An 18,073-nucleotide genomic window follows, 5' to 3' on the forward strand; every position below is an offset into this window, starting at 1 on the left:
AAGCAAAATACTCCAATAACAATTGGGTCTAGGGCAGTGGTTCTCAACCTTCCCTTCCTACTCAAATACCACCTTAAGCAATCCCTTACTAATCACAGAGCACCTATGGCATAGGGATTACTTACAGTGATATGTGAGTGGAAAAAGGTTGAGAACCACTGGTTCAGAAGAATGGGGACCGAACTGAGCTAAAAGACCTTTTCTGTGGCATATTTCCAGAAAATTCCATTGGTGATGATTCATCTTGGAGCATAACCAATTTTAAAAGCATTTAATACAGCCACAACAAAATGCTTCAAAGACCATTAAATTGCACTTTTTATCCCATGGATTTAAAAAATTTCAGTTACATGATTAATTTGCATCGAAGATGCCAGCTTTTTGAGTGCAATACCAGATTCAAATTTTAAATCCACTTACATTTGGATTGAGCGAGTTCATTTTGGACAACTGATGTGTACATGACTATTCTCGGCATTTGTAATGTCAGCCACTGTATAGTGATGTAACAACATGGCTGCTGCAGAGATAATGCCCGTTTTCACAATTTTTGTGCATTTTCATTGACACTTAAAAATCATTTAACTTTTCCAACCAACATCTTCCACTGGTGGCTCCTCAAAAATTATAACTTTAAAAGTTTGGTGAAAATCAAGCCAGCAATTATTAGAGCTCATTTTGAATAGATAAAAGGTGATAAACAGAAAACTGCTTGACAGAATAGGATTTCATGGATATATCTTCGACTTGGTGGAAGATAGGAATGTTAATATTCTGATGGATTTTCTTTTACAGAGGATGAGAAATATAGATTTCAAATTCAATCATTTTACTTTTTTTGGTTTTAAGAATAAGAGTTTCTTGTCAGTCTTCTGAATGACAAAACAGTAGATGGCAGTACAGATACATTCTCTTAATTTCTTGCTTGTTTTCGGAATAATAAACAAACAAGACCATTGTTATCTTATTAAACCCATCTAGTCACAGGATACAAAAGAGGTCTCCTGGAATATTCTAATTCCAAACTCCATACATTAGATGATTTAGAAGCATTTAAAAGCATTAGAAAAGGTGCAGAAAAGATATATTTAAATCATTCCTGAGATGAGTGTGCAAGAAAAAAGACTGCTGGAGGAACTCAATGGGTGAAGGGGAGGGAGGAGAAAGAGAGAGAGAGAGAGACTGTTCAAACAAACCATTGAGTTCTTTCCTCAGGTTGTTTTCTGCTCCAGATTTACCATCTGCAGTCTCTTTAAGATGGTGTCTCTGCTGTAGCTCTGCAATGAGTACTGTTGCTGGTACAGACCTGGGAAGAATGGAGACACTTTTTTCAGTATTCCTCCACAGGGTCTGCCTGCCAATCCATCCTGTCCGAAAGCCAAATTTAGCTTTAAATTTCCTGTAGAATGGAGCCAGCTCAGTTTTTACAACAAAGAACTGCAGAAATCTGACTGGGTCCAAGATGGTGGCATCCACATGTGAAGGGCTGCAAATTTCTAGGAAGCAGTGGATTGGTGCCAGGCACCAGAGTGAAAGACCCCTCACCACCGAGAAGCTTTGGAAAGGACCCTACTGCGGTAGATCACGCTCCCGTATAGTGCTTTTCAGCTGAAGGCCTCATACATAAACAGCAAAGTAACAGAAACATTATGGGAGCTCCTTAGAATAATTTTCCCGCACCACCACAGAAAACAATGAGGAACAATAACTCAATAACATAAATAGTGTTAGGTGGTTTTTCTTGCACTGCAAATTGTCAGGTTTTATGGAAAATTAGCCTATACCTCCATTCAGTTGGATGTCCACAGCAACAGAATTATAATTTTACATTCATCAATCTTGAGGGGTCAATGCAAAGATTTGGAATGCCAACATTAATGAAATAACACCATTATATTTCAGTTATATTAATTTTAAGCCTATAAAGTGGGCAAATATGATTCTTAAATGCTAAGAATGCAGCCTTGTAAGGGACGAACCTTCAAATTTGAACCAAGATTCACCCACATGCACAAGTTGATTTCAATATTCAGTCATTAACAACCTACAGTACTTTAATGAATTTCAATTTTATGACATCAATTTTACAGGTAAATAAATGGAAACCATTCAATACATGTTCTCTTGCATTCATTAAAGCAGGTTCACTTAATTGTTTACTTTTCCATAATGAATTACTCAGGCCTGCTTTATTGTTTTAACACAGAAATTAATGAGTCCGAATTTACTGCCAACCTGCCTGCACTCACCAATGACTTCTTTTGTAGCTTTTTCAGATCTGTCATTGCCTAGCAATTCTTTGTACATTGCGGGGCCATTATTCCAGGGAGCAAAAGGTACCAACTACAACATTGCTGAAATAAATCTTTCACATTTATCTAAGACACAGCGCCAAGCTCTGCTGGCAGTCAAAACTATTTTTGTGAAATGTTTGAGTATCATGGATATCTAAAAAAAATTATTATTTAAATAGACATTGGAGCAAAGGAAGTCAGGTGCACAAAATGTTAAAAATGGAACATATCAAACATCTAAAATTTATTGAATGTTACAAGAATTTGGTGCAGAGCAGGGAAACCTTCAGAGGATTTTGAACACAAAAAAATTTAATTACATCTTTAGTGATTATAAAAGCATTGCCTTTAAATTTTAAATTGGCTAAAATATTGCCACTCTTCTTATTTAATGATGCAATCAAAAATTTCTTGACATTCTTAGTTGTTAGAATGGTGGCAAAGATTGTGTTTACCATATTCATGTCATGAAATTGATATGAACTTCAAGGTGTACAATTCAAGCTGGAATCTAGAAACTCCTGTCACTATTTCCTTGCTCTGTACACAGTTTTGCACCCTAATTTAATGAGAACCTCCAGTATGTAAAAACTGTTAACCAGTGTACATTTCTTTAAAGTATGTTTCACTCCCTCCACCCCCCAATGAGGAACAATAACTTTTTATTGGTATATGACATAATTATAGTATTTGGGGCTATAAGAAATATTTTTTACACAAACATTTAAAATTAAATGTAGTCTTTTTACGATAGGAACAAATATCAAATATTTATTAAAATTATTGCTAATTCAAACATTTTTCTTGTGCACTGTAAAATATTCAGAATTATGGTTAAAAATGGCACCATTACTCCCTAGTTTGCCATCTAAGAGAATTCTTGAACATATTTCCTTATGTAGCCTGTTTGATGACACGGTAAAGTTGGGGTGGCAATTACCACAATGCCTTTACAGCGCCAGCAATTAGGACTGGGGTTCAAATCCTGTGCTGTCTGTGTTTGTATGTGTCTGCGTGGGTTTTCCTGGGGGGGGGGGGCCTCTGATTTCCTCCCATTATTCAAAACTTACTAGGAGTGTAGGTTAATTGGGTGTAAATTGAGCGGCACGGACTCCTGGGCTGAAACAGCCTGTTACCATGCTGTATGTCTAAATTTAAAAATAAAGAATTTAAAATAGATGCTGCATTAGAATTGATAACCAAAACAAAGGCTCCAGGAAAGGCAAAAGCAGACTATTTTTTTCAACATCAACAGTGGAGTTAATGTTTTGCTGTTAAATGCAAAATCTCAATGTCAGTTGAGCAATACTTAGCTGGTATTTAACTTTAGGATCTAATCAAGTTCAGGGTCATCAGGAGGCAGGGCTTAGTTCAAACTTGGTTATTTGTTACAAGGGTCACGGAGGTCATAAAAATCAGTGGCACTACACAGCAACAGGTCCTTAAGCCCAACATGCCATATCTTTTTGGTCATCCACACTAATCCTATTTGCCAGCATTAGGTCTGCATTTTGCAATCCCTTTCCTATTTAAGTGCCTAACTAAATGTCTCTTAAATGTAGAAATTGTATTTGTTTCCACCACTTCTTCAAGCAGTGAGTACAGGTACTAGATATAAATCACTATGTAAAAAGATTTTTTTTCTTATAAAACAACTACCTATCATCTTAAACTATTTTTTGGTTTTGATATCCCTCCTATGAGAAAAAGATTCTGACCATCTATTCCATGCTTCTTAATTTTGAATTTATAATTGATTATAATTGATTCAAGAAAGAGAATTTAACCAACCAGAAAGTGTGACTCATAACTGAAATTGATTCCACATAGGAATACAGAAAAGCAACTTTAGCTCAGTGGTTAGTGCAACGTATTACTGTGACAGAACAGTAATTCAAATCCAGCGCTATCTGTAAGGTAAGGAGTTCGTAAGTTCTCTCATCACTTGTGTAGGCTTTCTTCAGGTGCTCCACTTTCCCCTCACACTCCAAAATGTTGATTTCTTAATTGGATCCAATGGAACGGCATGGGTTTCATGAGTAAGAAGGGTCCTCCACCATGCCATATTGTTAAAAAAAGTGAATCAATTTAATAAATGAGTTAATTGTCAAATCCACGGCAAACAAAATGCAGCTTTGAATGTCAAATATTGATTAATCAGATGGAAACTGAGCAAGATTGGAAAAGGGGAATAGTTACTGGTATGGATGGAAAAATATTTAACATTTAGCCAAAAAGATTTTAAATCTTTCCCGCATCATTCTACACACACAAATAAGTTTTCAATTAAATACTAACATATTATGTTCTATTTACACAGATAAATTTTCAATTAAACACTAACATATTATGTTCTATTCACACAGAAATTTTCAATTTATCTAAACACTAACATGTTATGTTGTATATTGTTAATTTTGACAAGAATCAAAGAACAAAGTACAGTTAAAATATTAATCTTATCCATTGTAATATCTAGCAGTGCGCATTATATTGTTCAAGTACTGTATTATCACCGACTCCCAAAATTAAAATGACACAATTTAAATAAAACCATATGAAAACAATATGCACAATTAAAAAAATGATTATTTCTTACTTTTAGGATATGTTATTGTGTAATCTTAAGTTTGGCAAATTCCTACCTTTTCTGCAATCACACACCAGTTAGCATGATCATAATATGTTTGAATTACTTTGAGGTCTTCGGTATACTTTTCTACGAGTTCAATGAGCTCGCCTTGTTTAAAAACATGATAGTATCTGAGACAAGCAGTATTGAAATTTATGTGATGCTTATTGTCATTCGACAATAGCTGTGGTTCCAAAGGCCAGCTATCGGAGTCAGTGATCAAACTTCTCTCTATCTGTGGATCCATGCAATGTTCGTTTTCCTCACAGGTAGAGCAGATTGCCAACTTATTTTTCCTGGGACAATTGTGGAACTCATTCTGGAATAGAGACTGTGAAGCAAGATCAGGTAAAGAAACTTCAGTGCAGTGACAAAGTAGACCAGAAGAATCTCTGATTCCAAACGATTCTGCACATGGAGATTCAAAGAAATGCGAGTCAGGTTCTGAACTGTTGTGATGGCTAAATACTTGAGATTTTGAAAGGATACCAAGAACATCTTTACAATTTCGTCCATAAGATAAATCATTAGAAACAAACTTGGTCATTTTGTCACTTTTGCTTTGTACAAAGGATTTAATTATACCATTTGTTTTAAATGTAGTAGAATAATCCTGATATAGCTTCAGTTCTTTGGGGGTTTTTGTTTTATTATTGCCACTAAATTTAAGCAAGGAATTAAGTGTCTGAGAAAACAACCAGAACTTGAAACATTGTTCAACCAATAACATATTCCCCCATCTCAAAATGGAAGGATGATTTGTTTTGACACGGTTTTCATGCATATTATTTTTATGGTTACAAATAAAAGATTTGGCTTTATAAATGCCATTATTCTGATGCTGGAATGATTTAGCATCATTCATTGTTTTGCTCTCTGAAGATTGTGCAGGTGAAGATGCAGAGTTCCATGGAATAAAAATATCTTGCTTTTCAAACTTCCGTCTCTTTTGCTCCATAGCCCAAACATAAATCATAATTTTTCCGTTTACTTTCAAAATCCTTGCCATTTCCTTTATTGCTTGAATGCGACGTTCTTTTGTAGAAAAATGATGTATCACTAAGGCAAAAAAAAAACCATTATACATATTTTCTGTTTGTTTAAAAATCTTACATTTGACATAAAACCTGAAAGGCAGTTGGCTTAAACCAGCCCTTATGATTTTTGCTAATCAACATTATTATATTTTCCTTTGGTCAGTAATGAATTAGCATTTAATATCTTACTAATAACAAAGTAATTCTCCAAAGCATGAAAAGTGGGTAACCTGACTGCAAGAAAACCCCACTACAATAACATTGATTGATAGAAATGTGTGAATACAAAACCCAAACAAGGGATTGAGGAGATGTATGGTCATTACTTAGATTGCAGGAAGAACCTTAAGAGGGAAATTAGAAAGGGAAAAAGAAGATATGAGGAGTCCATAACCAATAAGGCGAAGGTGAATCCTAAGGGTTTTTACAGATATGTGAAGAGTAAAAGGAGGGTTAAGGATAGAATAGGTCCACTGGATAATGGGACCGGTGAACTATGTCAGGAACCGTATGAAAAGGGAGAAATATTGAACAATTTTTTCTCATCCGTATTCACAAGAGAAAGGGACATGGCCTATATGAGATAAGAGAGGCAAATGGCTTAGTTATGGAGAGGATATGGATTAGTAAAGTGAGGGTTTTGGAGTTTCTAGGGTCAATTAAGGTGGATGTCTCCTGGTCCTGATGGGATTTTCCCCAGGACTTTAAGGGAGGTCAGGGAACAAATAGCGGGGGCACTGACAGTGATTTTTCAAAGATCACTGGAGGAGGGGGTGGTACCACGGGATTGGAGAGTTGCAAATGTAGCTCTGTTGTTTAAAAAAGGCATTGGGTGTAGGCCAAGTAATTATCAGCCAGTAAGTTTGATGGTGGGGAAGGTAATGGAGGGTATTTTTCGAGGTAGTATATATGCATATCTGGATAGGCAGGGATTGATTAGAGGCACCCAGCATGGGTTTGTAAAAGGAAAGTCATGTTTGACAAACCTTGAGTTTTTTGAGGAAGTGACAAAAAAAGTGGATGAAGGTAGAGTGGTTGATGTGATCTATTTGGATTTTAGTAAGGCTTTTGATAAGGTTCCGCATGGAAGGTTAATAAGGAAGGTTCAGTCACTAGGAATTAGTAGAGCGATTGTGACATGGGTTCAGAGGTGGCTGGAAGAAAGACAGCAGAGAGTCATGGTGGACAACTGTCTGTCAGGTTGGAAGCCTGTGACAAGCAGGATGCCTCAGGGATCAGTGCTGGGTCCCTTGTTGTTTATCATTTATATTAATGATTTAGAGGAGGGTGTGGTTAACTGGGTAAGCAAATGTGTGGATGATACAAAAATAGGGGGAGTGGTGGATAGTGAGGTAGGTTTTCTTGGATTACAGAAGGATTTGGTTTGTTTGGAAGAGTGGGCTGAAAGATGGCAGATGGTGTGGACTCGAAGGGCCAACATGGCCTGTTTCCGTACCGTAAACGGTTATATGGTTATAAACATATCCACGGTCTATGCAGACTTTTGACAATTTTTTTACTTCACTGCTTTTCTCCTCAACCTGAGACCTTGAATTGTTCTCCTCCAATCTACTTTTTGTCCTGTTTTTGCCACTTTTATTGGATCGAGTTGTAGATACTGTGCCCTCCATAATGCTTGGGACAAAGACCCTTTTTCCCCTTCATTTGCTCTTGTGCTCCACTGTTTTAAATTTGTCATCAAACAATTCACATGTAATTAAAGTGCACATTTTGGTGTTGAAATTACAACATTTTTCATACAGAGTCCCCTCCATTTCAGGACATCATAATGTTCAGGACACTTGCGCTTGCTTCATAGGTGACAGTATAAGAGAACTAGGCTTTTAATCACCTTTGGAGTCTGTGGTTGCCATTTTGAAACATGAGGATTAGAGTTGTTCCAATAAAAGTCAAAGAAGCCAATTACGAGGCTGAAAAACAAGAATTAAACATCAGGATACCAAAATCAAAAGTTTGGAACATCCTTAAGAAGAGCAACTGGGGGGGGGGGGGGTGGGGGGGGAGCATGGTAAGATGGCGTAGAGGGAAGCCGTGCAGTTCCACCTTTCCCCAGTTAGACTTATAAATACCCGATTTTAAAATCTGTAAAAGTTGTTAAAAATAGTATTCACAGACCTTGGAATAGTGGAGGATTGAAATGTCTACAAACGTGAAGAAATCAAAAACTCAGTTACAAAAGAAATTACCCTATAAAAGTGTTGAAGAATTGAGGCCTACCTACCAAGTTGAAGCCACGGAGTCGTCAACTGGAGTTCCCATGCCTCAAAGGACCCTTGCTCGGCTGAGTATTACACCAGCACCGATCGCACGTCAGCAAGATGGCGCCGGTTCTGTGATGAGCTTGGTCGGCCCTGACTCGCGCCCCCATGAGCCCGGGCGGATCAGCCGAGCGGGGACAGATGCGCGAGCCTGCAGTAGTGCCTGGTGGTCTAGGGACATGCAGTGTAGCGTCAGAGGATGCACCTGCGCAGTCGGTGACTCTTCCGGGCATGCACGATGCGTCTCAAGTTTGAAACTTATTAGAAAAGATATGGGCTGTGGAGGAACCCGAAAGACGGCGGACTGACGAGGTCAGCACGCTGTCGATGGGTATCCAGACCCGCAGCCACACTGCAAGAGGAACCACTGTGTCAGAAGAGGAGAGCCCAGAGCTATTGGAATCAACACAGGAAGAATATATGGGGACTGGGTCCAGAGAAGGTAGGCCTCAAGGGGAAGTGATGGAACCTGGACTGGATTCTGTGTTTACAATATTGGAAGGGATTGCTCATCAAAACATGTCAATGCAGATGTCTTCTCAGATAAATCAAGGATTTATGGAAGAGAAAACTAAAATGAACAATATGTGTGAAAAGATGACCTCTATGAAGAAAGATATGACTGTAGTTAAAAGTGATGTTAGTAGATGTATAAAAACAGTGGACACTGTACAAGATAATTTCAAAAAAATTGAAGGTTTTTTTGAATGTAAGAACCAAGTAGATGGTAATAGAGAAAAGATTCTTTCGTGGATTGGGGGATTCAGAAAAAGGAATTACTGAAGAAGATTGATTCATTAGAGAATCAAGATTGAAGAAATAATGTAAAAATAGTAGGTCTCCCAAAAGATATGGAAGGTTCAGATCTGGTAAATTTTTTTAAGAAATGGATTCCTGAGGTACTGGGCAAGGAATTCTTTTCCAGGTCGTCTAGAGTTGGATTGAGCGCATAGAGCATTGAGGAAAAAAAACGTTTCCAGGTCAACCACTGAGGGCAGTTTTGATTCGTTGTTTGAAATATCAAGGAGAGCATATGGGTGAGCTCAGTAATCTCAAAAGGGACTGGTATTCCAAGGAAGACCTCCACTGCTGAGGACAGAATTTTCATTATAATGAAGAAAAATCCCCAAACATATGTGATATGCTATCAATAACTCACGTCAGACGAGAAGTCACGATTAAATAGACTTTAATCACCATAAACTGCATGCACGTCTCATGTTGCTGGCCCAGTTTCAGGGGCTGTGGGGCACCAGCAGTGGACACATACGGTCAGGGTCAGACCCAATGACTCCATTCTTCACCACGAAACAGTGTATAGCCAGACATGAAATGCGGAACACACATTTTTTCTGGTTATATGTGAGATTGAGTTTTTGGACATCTGCAGAAATGTTTGTAGGTTGGCGACATGGTCCTGCTGGTCATGGCCGCAGATGGTCACATTGCCCAGATCAGGGAATGTGGCCTTTAACCTGTGGCCGTCACCATCCAGTCCATCTCCCTCTGGAAGGTGGAAACCCCATTGGCGGCTGTTTGCGGACTGTCTTCTGGGTGGATTGGGAGCTGGTGGTTTTCCGACTTGAGAAGACCCGGTACTGGGCGATCTGATTCACCATGTCGGCTATGCAGGGGAGAGGGTAGACATCTAGTTGGGTGAATTGGTTGATGGTCTGACTGTTGTCTACGATGATGTTTCTCCCTGCTCTTTACCATTACCTCTTGTGCCCTCCAGGGGCTGGTGCTAAGTTCTATAATCCCTTCAACCAGAGTTGATTTAATTTCTGTTCTAATGAAGGCTCTATCCAGGACTGTATCACCTGCTTTTGGTGGTGACAGGCTTACAGTCGGGGTGGGGTTCGTGAACAGGGATGGCAGTGGGACCCGGAGGGTGGACAAACTACAGGTCGTGTGCAATGGGTGGATGATGGGTTGTCAATCGGCCATGTTCAGAGGGGAGGGTGAGTGATTTAAAAATTAGTCATTGTGGATGGTGAGGGAGGGGCATTATATTCCATTAGAATACTCTTGAGTTGGCACTGAAAGTCCAGTCCCAATATGACCGGTGCAGAGACCTGTGGCATAATGAGGAATTTAAAGTTTTTGTATTCAGTGCCACACATGGTCGATGTCATGGTGCAGCTGCCGTGGATCTTGATCAAGTGGGATCTGGAGGCCAAAGAGACTTTGCACCTAGCTGGAGTCACCTCGAGAAAGAGGCGCCATACTGTGATTGGGTACATGAAGCTCTTCGTGCTCCTGTATCAAACAAATAAATTGTAATGCGACCGTTTATCTCAATGTCCATCATAGACCTGGGTTGTTGACACTGGCTCTTCTGGTCCTGGATAATTGAGGCCAAAATCTGGTCGCTGTCTAATTCGCTGCTATTGTACTGGTTCAGTGGCGCCTCCAAGATGGCAGCCCCCGTGGAGCACACACTGTGCTATTCCTTACCTCCAGAAGTGATGCCGGAAGCGGTGCTGTCCCAGTTGTCCTCATGGTCCCACCGAGCCGTTCTCCCCCGACCCCAAATCGGAAGTGGCACCAGAAGTGATGCAGTCCAAGATGGTGATGGCTGCCACCAGCACGCAGCGCTGCTGGAGGAAGGTTTGGATCTACATACACTTTCATAGTGCCCTTTCTTCCCACAGCTGGAACAAGTCACGTCTCTGGCCAGGCATCACCTACGTGGATACTCTGCGTGGCTGCAGAGGTTGCACTTCAGATGCTTGATGGCAGCGACTTGGGATCCCATGTCCCAAGATGGTGGCGCCCGTGTTCTCCACTTGGCAGCAGCATTGCCACAGGAGAAGACCTTCGCATTTTGCTGTACGGTTTCACGCAATTTGGTCAGGTCCGTGACTTCCTGCAGGCTCCAATTGCTCTTTTCCAGGAGTCTCTGGCGGTTGTGATCTGATCTGAAGCCGGCTATATACGTGTTTCAGATCAGCTCCTCCAAAGTGGACACCAGCAGAAATTTATCTGCAGCCACAGGCTCAATCCAGCTCCTCATCTACTGACTTACCAGGCGCTTGTCTGCAATGGCATAGATGACGTTTGGTACTATTTCTGCAGGAGCTCCATAGTGATGAGTTAAGTACTGCAGTCTCTGATCATTTGAAAAATGCAGTGGCCAGCCTATGCGAAGACCAGGTCCCATTTATCTTCTTCGCTCTGCACATCATTTTGTCTTATGAAGGCGTTGAGGCAGTGCCACCACTGGTCAAATTTTATGGAGGCCTCCGGAGCTTTAAGGTCGATGTCCAGTTTATCCACCCGTATTGCCTTGTTCAGGGCATGAAAGTATGGTGATTAAATTGATATGTTATCAGTAATTCACATCAGACTAGAAATCGTGATTAAATAGAGTTTAATCCCATAAATTGCAAGCACGTCTCACATGCTGCTGGCCCGGTTCCAAGGCAGGTACTGAGGGAGGGGGTTTGGGTGTAACCGCCTTTATGAGAATTCTGAGGGGAAGAGGTACAGGGCAGGCCAGCCCATACAATACATTTGTATTAGACAGCGCCAACAATTACATAGTGGTTCCACCACAATATGTCTAGCAGATCAGAAACTCTTTTCAGGAGACAGGAGTAGATATGTCAATAACTACTGTCTGTGGAAGACTTCATGTGCAAAATGGAAACCACTAGTTAGCCACAGAAAGGATGGCCAGATTACAGTTGGCCAGGAAGTATTTAAAAGAGCCTGCAGAATTCTGGAAAAAGGTTTTGTTGACAGATTAGAGCAAGATTAATCTGTATCAGAATGATGGCAAGAGTAAAGTGTGGAGGCGTAAAGGAACAGCCCAAAATCCAAAGCACACCACCTTTACCATGGTTTGCATCTGGCAGTGTAGTCTCTGTATTTGTGTTCATGAAGTCTTCTGCGAGGAGTTGTCATTGACACAGTCACACCTGCTGCCTGAAGCATGTTTCTGATCAGTCAGACAGGCATTTGGAGATTTTTCTTCAAGGAAGTCCTCCATATCAGCAGTGGAAGTCTTCCTCGGTATACTAGTCCCTTTGTGATTACTAAGCTCACCAGCACATTCTTTCTTAATAATGTTCCTAACTGTTGATTTTGGAAATCCTAAGGTTTGGGTGATGTCTCTTACTGTTTTATTTTTTGTTTTTCAACCTCATAATTGGTTTTTGACTTTAATTCGCACAAATCTGGTCCTCAGGTTGAAAAATGCCAACTACAGACTCCAAAGGTGATCAAGAGCTTAGAAGCCAGCCTAGCTCTCTTATATCTGCACAAATTAAGCAATTAAACATACCTGAGTCCTCACAACCACCTGTGAAGCCAAATGTCCCACACATTATGGTCCCCTGAAATGAGGGGACTATGTATAAAAAGTGCTATGATTTCCACATGGTCAAACCAGAATGTATACAAATAACCTTGAATAAAATATGGAATGTGCACTTTTATTACGTGTGAATTGTTTAATTACAAATTTTAAACTGATGAGCAAAGGAGCAAATAGAGGGGAAAAATGGTCTTTGGCCCAAACATTATGAAGAGCACTGTATTTGTAGAGGTACCAGGTCTCCTTTCATAGGAAACATTTTCATAACTTTATCTTCACTCCCCTCACACTATTCTCATATACCTGATTCCTCTCAATTGACTGTTAAGTCCTACCAAACTTCCCCATATACCTTGGATCAAAAGTTAATATACAGTGGCATCACCTACGGCTCCTAGAACGCTTCCACCAGCGTTGTCTCCGCTCCATCCTCAACATTCACTGGAGAGCTTTCATCCCTAACGTCGAAGTACTTGAGATGGCAGAGGTCGACAGCATCGAGTCCACGCTGCTGAAGATCCAGCTGCGCTGGGTGGGTCACGTCTCCAGAATGGAGGACCATTGCCTTCCCAAGATTGTGTTATATGGCGAGCTCTCCACTGGCCACCGTGACAGAGGTGCACCAAAGAAAAGGTACAAGGACTGACTAAAGAAATCTCTTGGTGCCTGCCCCACTGACCACCGCCAGTGGGCTGATCTCGCCTCAAACCGTGCATCTTGGCGCCTCACAGTTTGGCGGGCAGCAACCTCCTTTGAAGAAGACCGCAGAGCCCACCTCACTGACAAAAGGCAAAGGAGGAAAAACCCAACACCCAACCCCAACCCACCAATTTTCCCCTGCAACCGCGTCTGCCTGTCCCGCATCGGACTTGTCCGCCACAAACGAGCCTGCAGCTGACGTGGACATTACCCCTCCATAAATCTTCGTCCATGAAGCCAAGCCAAAGCAAAAATAAGAATATGGTAGAACTGAACAAAAACTTTGAATATGATAAATATTTCACAAAAAAATTAGTGTAAGTAGGAGATAACAGTGAAAATATGACAGCCAATTTTATAGGAGAGAGAAAAAAGGCAAGATGGAAAAGCAGAAAGACAGTTGGTAAGACAAAATAATTAACTTGGTGCACAATTAATTAAAAATCAAACATGACTTGCATTTACTTAAGGTTCAGAATGCCAAATCAGCAGAACCCCACTTTCTGCAACAATCTGGTCCTCTCATCTGAATGCTCAAAGGCACTTAGTACCCCTGTATTTGAACAAAGACATTTTCTCAGGTTATGTGCTGTGCTAGTACATTGGTACAGATCCCTGTCTTACCCAGTGCAGCAAATTGCTCTGCCTGGGACCTGGCTTAAAACCCTGCCATTTACCTGCTCCCTCCCAGCAATAAATCACCCTCATAGCTCAAGGGGTCGCCTGGAAAAGCAGATGATCTTGCAGGCCATAGAGCTCATTGGAAGAGCACAATGCTAAGATGTGAGGCTCATGGCCACACTCTGCACCAGTGAATGGAGGTGGCTTCCATCACATCCAAAGGGGTTGATGAGATGGTCCATTGAATCCAAGTGGCCTGCCAACACATGAAGCAGCTTCTGCCAGTCATATCCTTCTAAAGATAGGAAATAATGGAAATATTCAATAATCCTGAGTAATTCCAGTTTGAATTCCTGATGTTCAGCCAGCTGCACTATTTTACCCTCACAACACCCTACCCAAAGAGGTTTTCAGACTAAGAATGAAATTGAGGGACAAATGAAACCAGTCTCCTCCAATAATACAGGAACTTTTCACAGGCTGTCCTGAGGCAAATAGAATATTAATCACATAACTTGCAAAGAAAATTTCGCATAAGTAGTGAGCAGCGCAGAGAAATCCTGCCTTTTCTTAAAAATATTAAAATTTCTCCACACAAAGCAGGTGATTAAAATCCAAAACCACCAATGTTAATAACATGTCAGTTATGCAATCAAAAAATCAAAAATGCTGTCCTTCTGCTTTTGTTATTTCATCTACCAGTTAAACTTCTAGTTTTGCTCAATACCAAGGAGGAACAAACTTCAAACAGTACCTTGAACGTCCTGCGCTATTTTGTGGGTTCTGTAAATTATACATTTTGGATGCATTGAAAAAGTGAGTGATGTCCACAAATAATAATGCATTGAGAATACAATTTTTCATTTTTAGTTAAGTTAGAAATATACATTTTAAACAATCTGCTGGATGATCTCAATGGGTCAAACGGTATTTGGTGAGGGGAGGGGATAGGTTGTCAATGTTTTGGTGGAAACCCTTCAACGAGACTCAATGTGGAGAGGAGAAAATTGCCAATATGTGGACTGGTGGGTGGGTGGGGGATTCAGGAGCCAGTGGTGGATTGCTGAACCAGGGAAGGGTGAAGAATGATGCACAGCTAAGAAAGGCAGGGATGGAGTTGGGAGACAGAAAGAAAATGGGTAAATTGAGTAATATAATCCAGGGAAGGATGAAGGTGAAGATAGTTCCGAGCCCAGAGGACCCCAAAACCCAGCAGCAATAGAAATTCACCAAGACATATGGTGACTTCAACAAAAGTTGCTTTTAATTATCTTTAAACATGAAAATAGGATCAAACTTTAACTTATTACTATTAACAATCTAATTTAACCCCTTCTAATTCTAAGCGCGCATGTATGTAATGTGTGTACAAGTTCAAAAAGTTCTTTGATTCACAGTCCAATCTCACTTCTCAATCCTCCAAGTTCACTGGTATTAAGCAATTTTTATACTGTTAACATTTATGAATTTTCACCAGGCTCTGGTTACCGCTCAGGAAGGTTCTTGTCGGTTTTCAGAAGAGATCCATTGCTCATTGGACACACACAAACTGATTCCCTCTGATCAGCCACTTCAATATCTTGCTGATGAAACTTGCCCCATCAGGGTTTTCCAAATGATAACCTCTTCTTCTGCAGATCACCACAGAGTTCCTTTTTATTACCCTTATTTCAAGTGAAACACTCTAGCCAGCGATTTTCTCTTGTATGGAGCACAAGGGTTTTAAACAAGCTGCCAACTTGCCATGCTGCAGAAAAAACAGTTCTCTCTCTCTTAGAGAAAGCCTGATTGGTCTCCTCTCTTTCTCTCTATCTGCTTACAATACCACATAAGCTTCTTAGAACAGCAAACTGCTTTCAGACAGATTGCAGCACCAGACACAATCTTCTAAGTCGGTTCATCTGTTGTTTTCAAAATAATAATCATTACTCCACAGCATATCCAATTAACACCTATTTGTGAAGTCTCTATAGGCATTCTTCAAAGTTTTTGCAAAATCACTCGGAGCCTGGACTGTCTGGTTCGAGCAGAGCTCTGGCATTTTAAATGGGGTCTGTTTTGTGGTGTTTGTGTTTGTTTGTGACCTACACTACTCCCAAAATCTATCTCCTTCAAAAACATATCTATATACAATATCAAATATGATATAAACTGTCACTTTTGGAACAAAGGATGCCGGTGCTGGTATCAGATAAAAAAGGTTGATAATGTAAACCATCAAGGGAAAGGTAATGGATAGATGTTTCCAGATTTGGTGGGGGCAGTGGGTGAAATCAGAGATCTAAAAGGTAAAAAAACCATTTTTTCTTCTCTGTTTGTCTGGTATCAATTAATCACCGTCCAACTATGCTCTTCACCCTCCCCAACTATTATCCCTCCCTGGTTTACCAATCCACTACTGGTTCCTGCATTACTCCTCCCATCCTTTTCTCTCCACACTGAACCTTGGCTCTTTATAAAGGGGTTTGACCCAAAATATTGACAATTCCTTCTCCCCCGCCTTGGCACCACCCTCAATGATGTTGCTAAACCTGCTGAGTTCCTTCTGCAGAATGTTTTTTGGTCCAGTTTCCACCATCTTGTATCTCCTGAAATATGTATTTATTTGGAAAACTGAACAAATTCCTTTCAAAACAGGGTTGTAAACTAATGCTTTAATCAGATTACACTGGGTCAGTCAAAAGAAAGAATGAGATGGCAGCGTTTGTCATATCAGGTCACCACTCCAGCTCACCAGAATGGTCACCTGTTCCCTTTCATTAAATACCAGGTTTTGCACAGCTTGCAATCAGTACAAGTATCAGACACATTTTGAAAAATACTCCTTCAGACTTACTTAATTAACAGAAATCCATTTTAGGTGATGGTCTAATCAACAGATCAAGAAGGTTATCATGGCAGCAGTGCCTATGCAGATTGGACCAGGTCATCTTATTGCTATTGGAATGCAATATGCTCATTTTATATCTGAAAGGATGCAATACATTCAATTTCTATCTCTATTTGTTGATTTTATTTTATTAGAAGCAGATAATTCTAAATATATTTTGGTTATGTCAACAAAATTGAATAAATGAATTCCTCACCTGCTATTGACAGAATGGCATCAAAACACTGATTGCGATATGGTAGATGCAGGCTATCACATACCATGGCTTCATAGCTCTGCTCTCTGGCAGATTCTACCAAGGGCAGGCAATAATCACAACCTATTTTGTAGACTTGATTGTTGATACAAAGGTACTTCCCATTTCCACATCCTAATTTAAGAAAGAACTGTCATAAAAATTTTAAAACAGATTTCATTACCTAAATTATTGTAAGCTGAATAAAGCTGAAAAATATTGTTTAAAAGAATTAGAAGGTCAGGGTGGTGCAAACAGAGATTATTCCCACATGAAAGCTTCATGAACTCCGTTCTTGTAACAGGCTGATATGCCAAGTGGAAGATGTCTCAACTTGAAAGGAATTAAACAAGAAAGTCAAGCTTTATTTTGATTTCCTGCTAAAATGCAACGCCAGAATCCAAAACCTTTAGATAGAATCTACACTATAGATTTCATAAAAGATGAGCAACAACAAAAAAAAACCAACATACTTTTCTCTCGGCAATGGGATGTACCATCCAGGAAGAGAGGAATCTCAAGCCAAATATATTGTTATGAGCCCAGAGGACTCCAAAATCCAGCAACAATAGAAATTCACAAGACAAGGTTACTTAAACAAATGTTGCTTTTAATTTTCTTTAAACATAAAAGCAGGATCAAACTTTAACTTATTACTATTAACTTTACTTAACTTGACCCCCTTCTAATTCTAAGTGCACATATGTGTAATGTGTATATGTTCAGGAAAGTTCTTTGTTTCACAGTCCAAACATATCAGGCAATTCTTATACTGTGCACAGAATTCAACATTTATGAATTTTCACCAGCTTCTGGTGCTTAAAGTTAAATAGTTCTTGTTGGTTTCAGAGAGATATTTGTTGCTCTTTGGACACACTCAAACTGATATCCACCAATCAGTCACTTCAGTGTGTTGCCGAAGAAACTTGCCCCATCATGGATTTTCCTAATGATAACCTCTTCTTCCAGGTCACCACCTTGTTTCCCTTACTTCAGGAGAAACACTCAAGCCAGCCATTTCCTCTTGTAAGGACTACAAAGATTTTGAACAGGCTGAACTCACAA

At 40.0% G+C, this 18,073-nt stretch overlaps 1 protein-coding gene across 2 annotated transcripts in view; it reads right to left on the reverse strand.

Annotated features, from left to right (window-relative positions):
• Positions 1–18,073, reverse strand: part of LOC138739480 (probable tRNA methyltransferase 9B) — a 78,020-nt gene that overhangs the window by 13,946 nt on the left and 46,001 nt on the right. For both annotated transcript variants that reach the window (XM_069891646.1, XM_069891647.1), the window contains 2 exons: positions 16,970–17,143; positions 4,940–5,985 (listed from right to left, as the gene is read on the reverse strand). In XM_069891646.1, coding sequence (XP_069747747.1) covers positions 4,940–5,985; positions 16,970–17,143 — 1,220 coding nt within the window. The remainder of the gene's footprint in view (positions 1–4,939; positions 5,986–16,969; positions 17,144–18,073) is intronic.

This window comes from Narcine bancroftii, chromosome 7 (genome assembly GCF_036971445.1).
Source record: "Narcine bancroftii isolate sNarBan1 chromosome 7, sNarBan1.hap1, whole genome shotgun sequence".
NCBI classification, from domain to species: Eukaryota; Metazoa; Chordata; class Chondrichthyes; order Torpediniformes; family Narcinidae; genus Narcine; species Narcine bancroftii.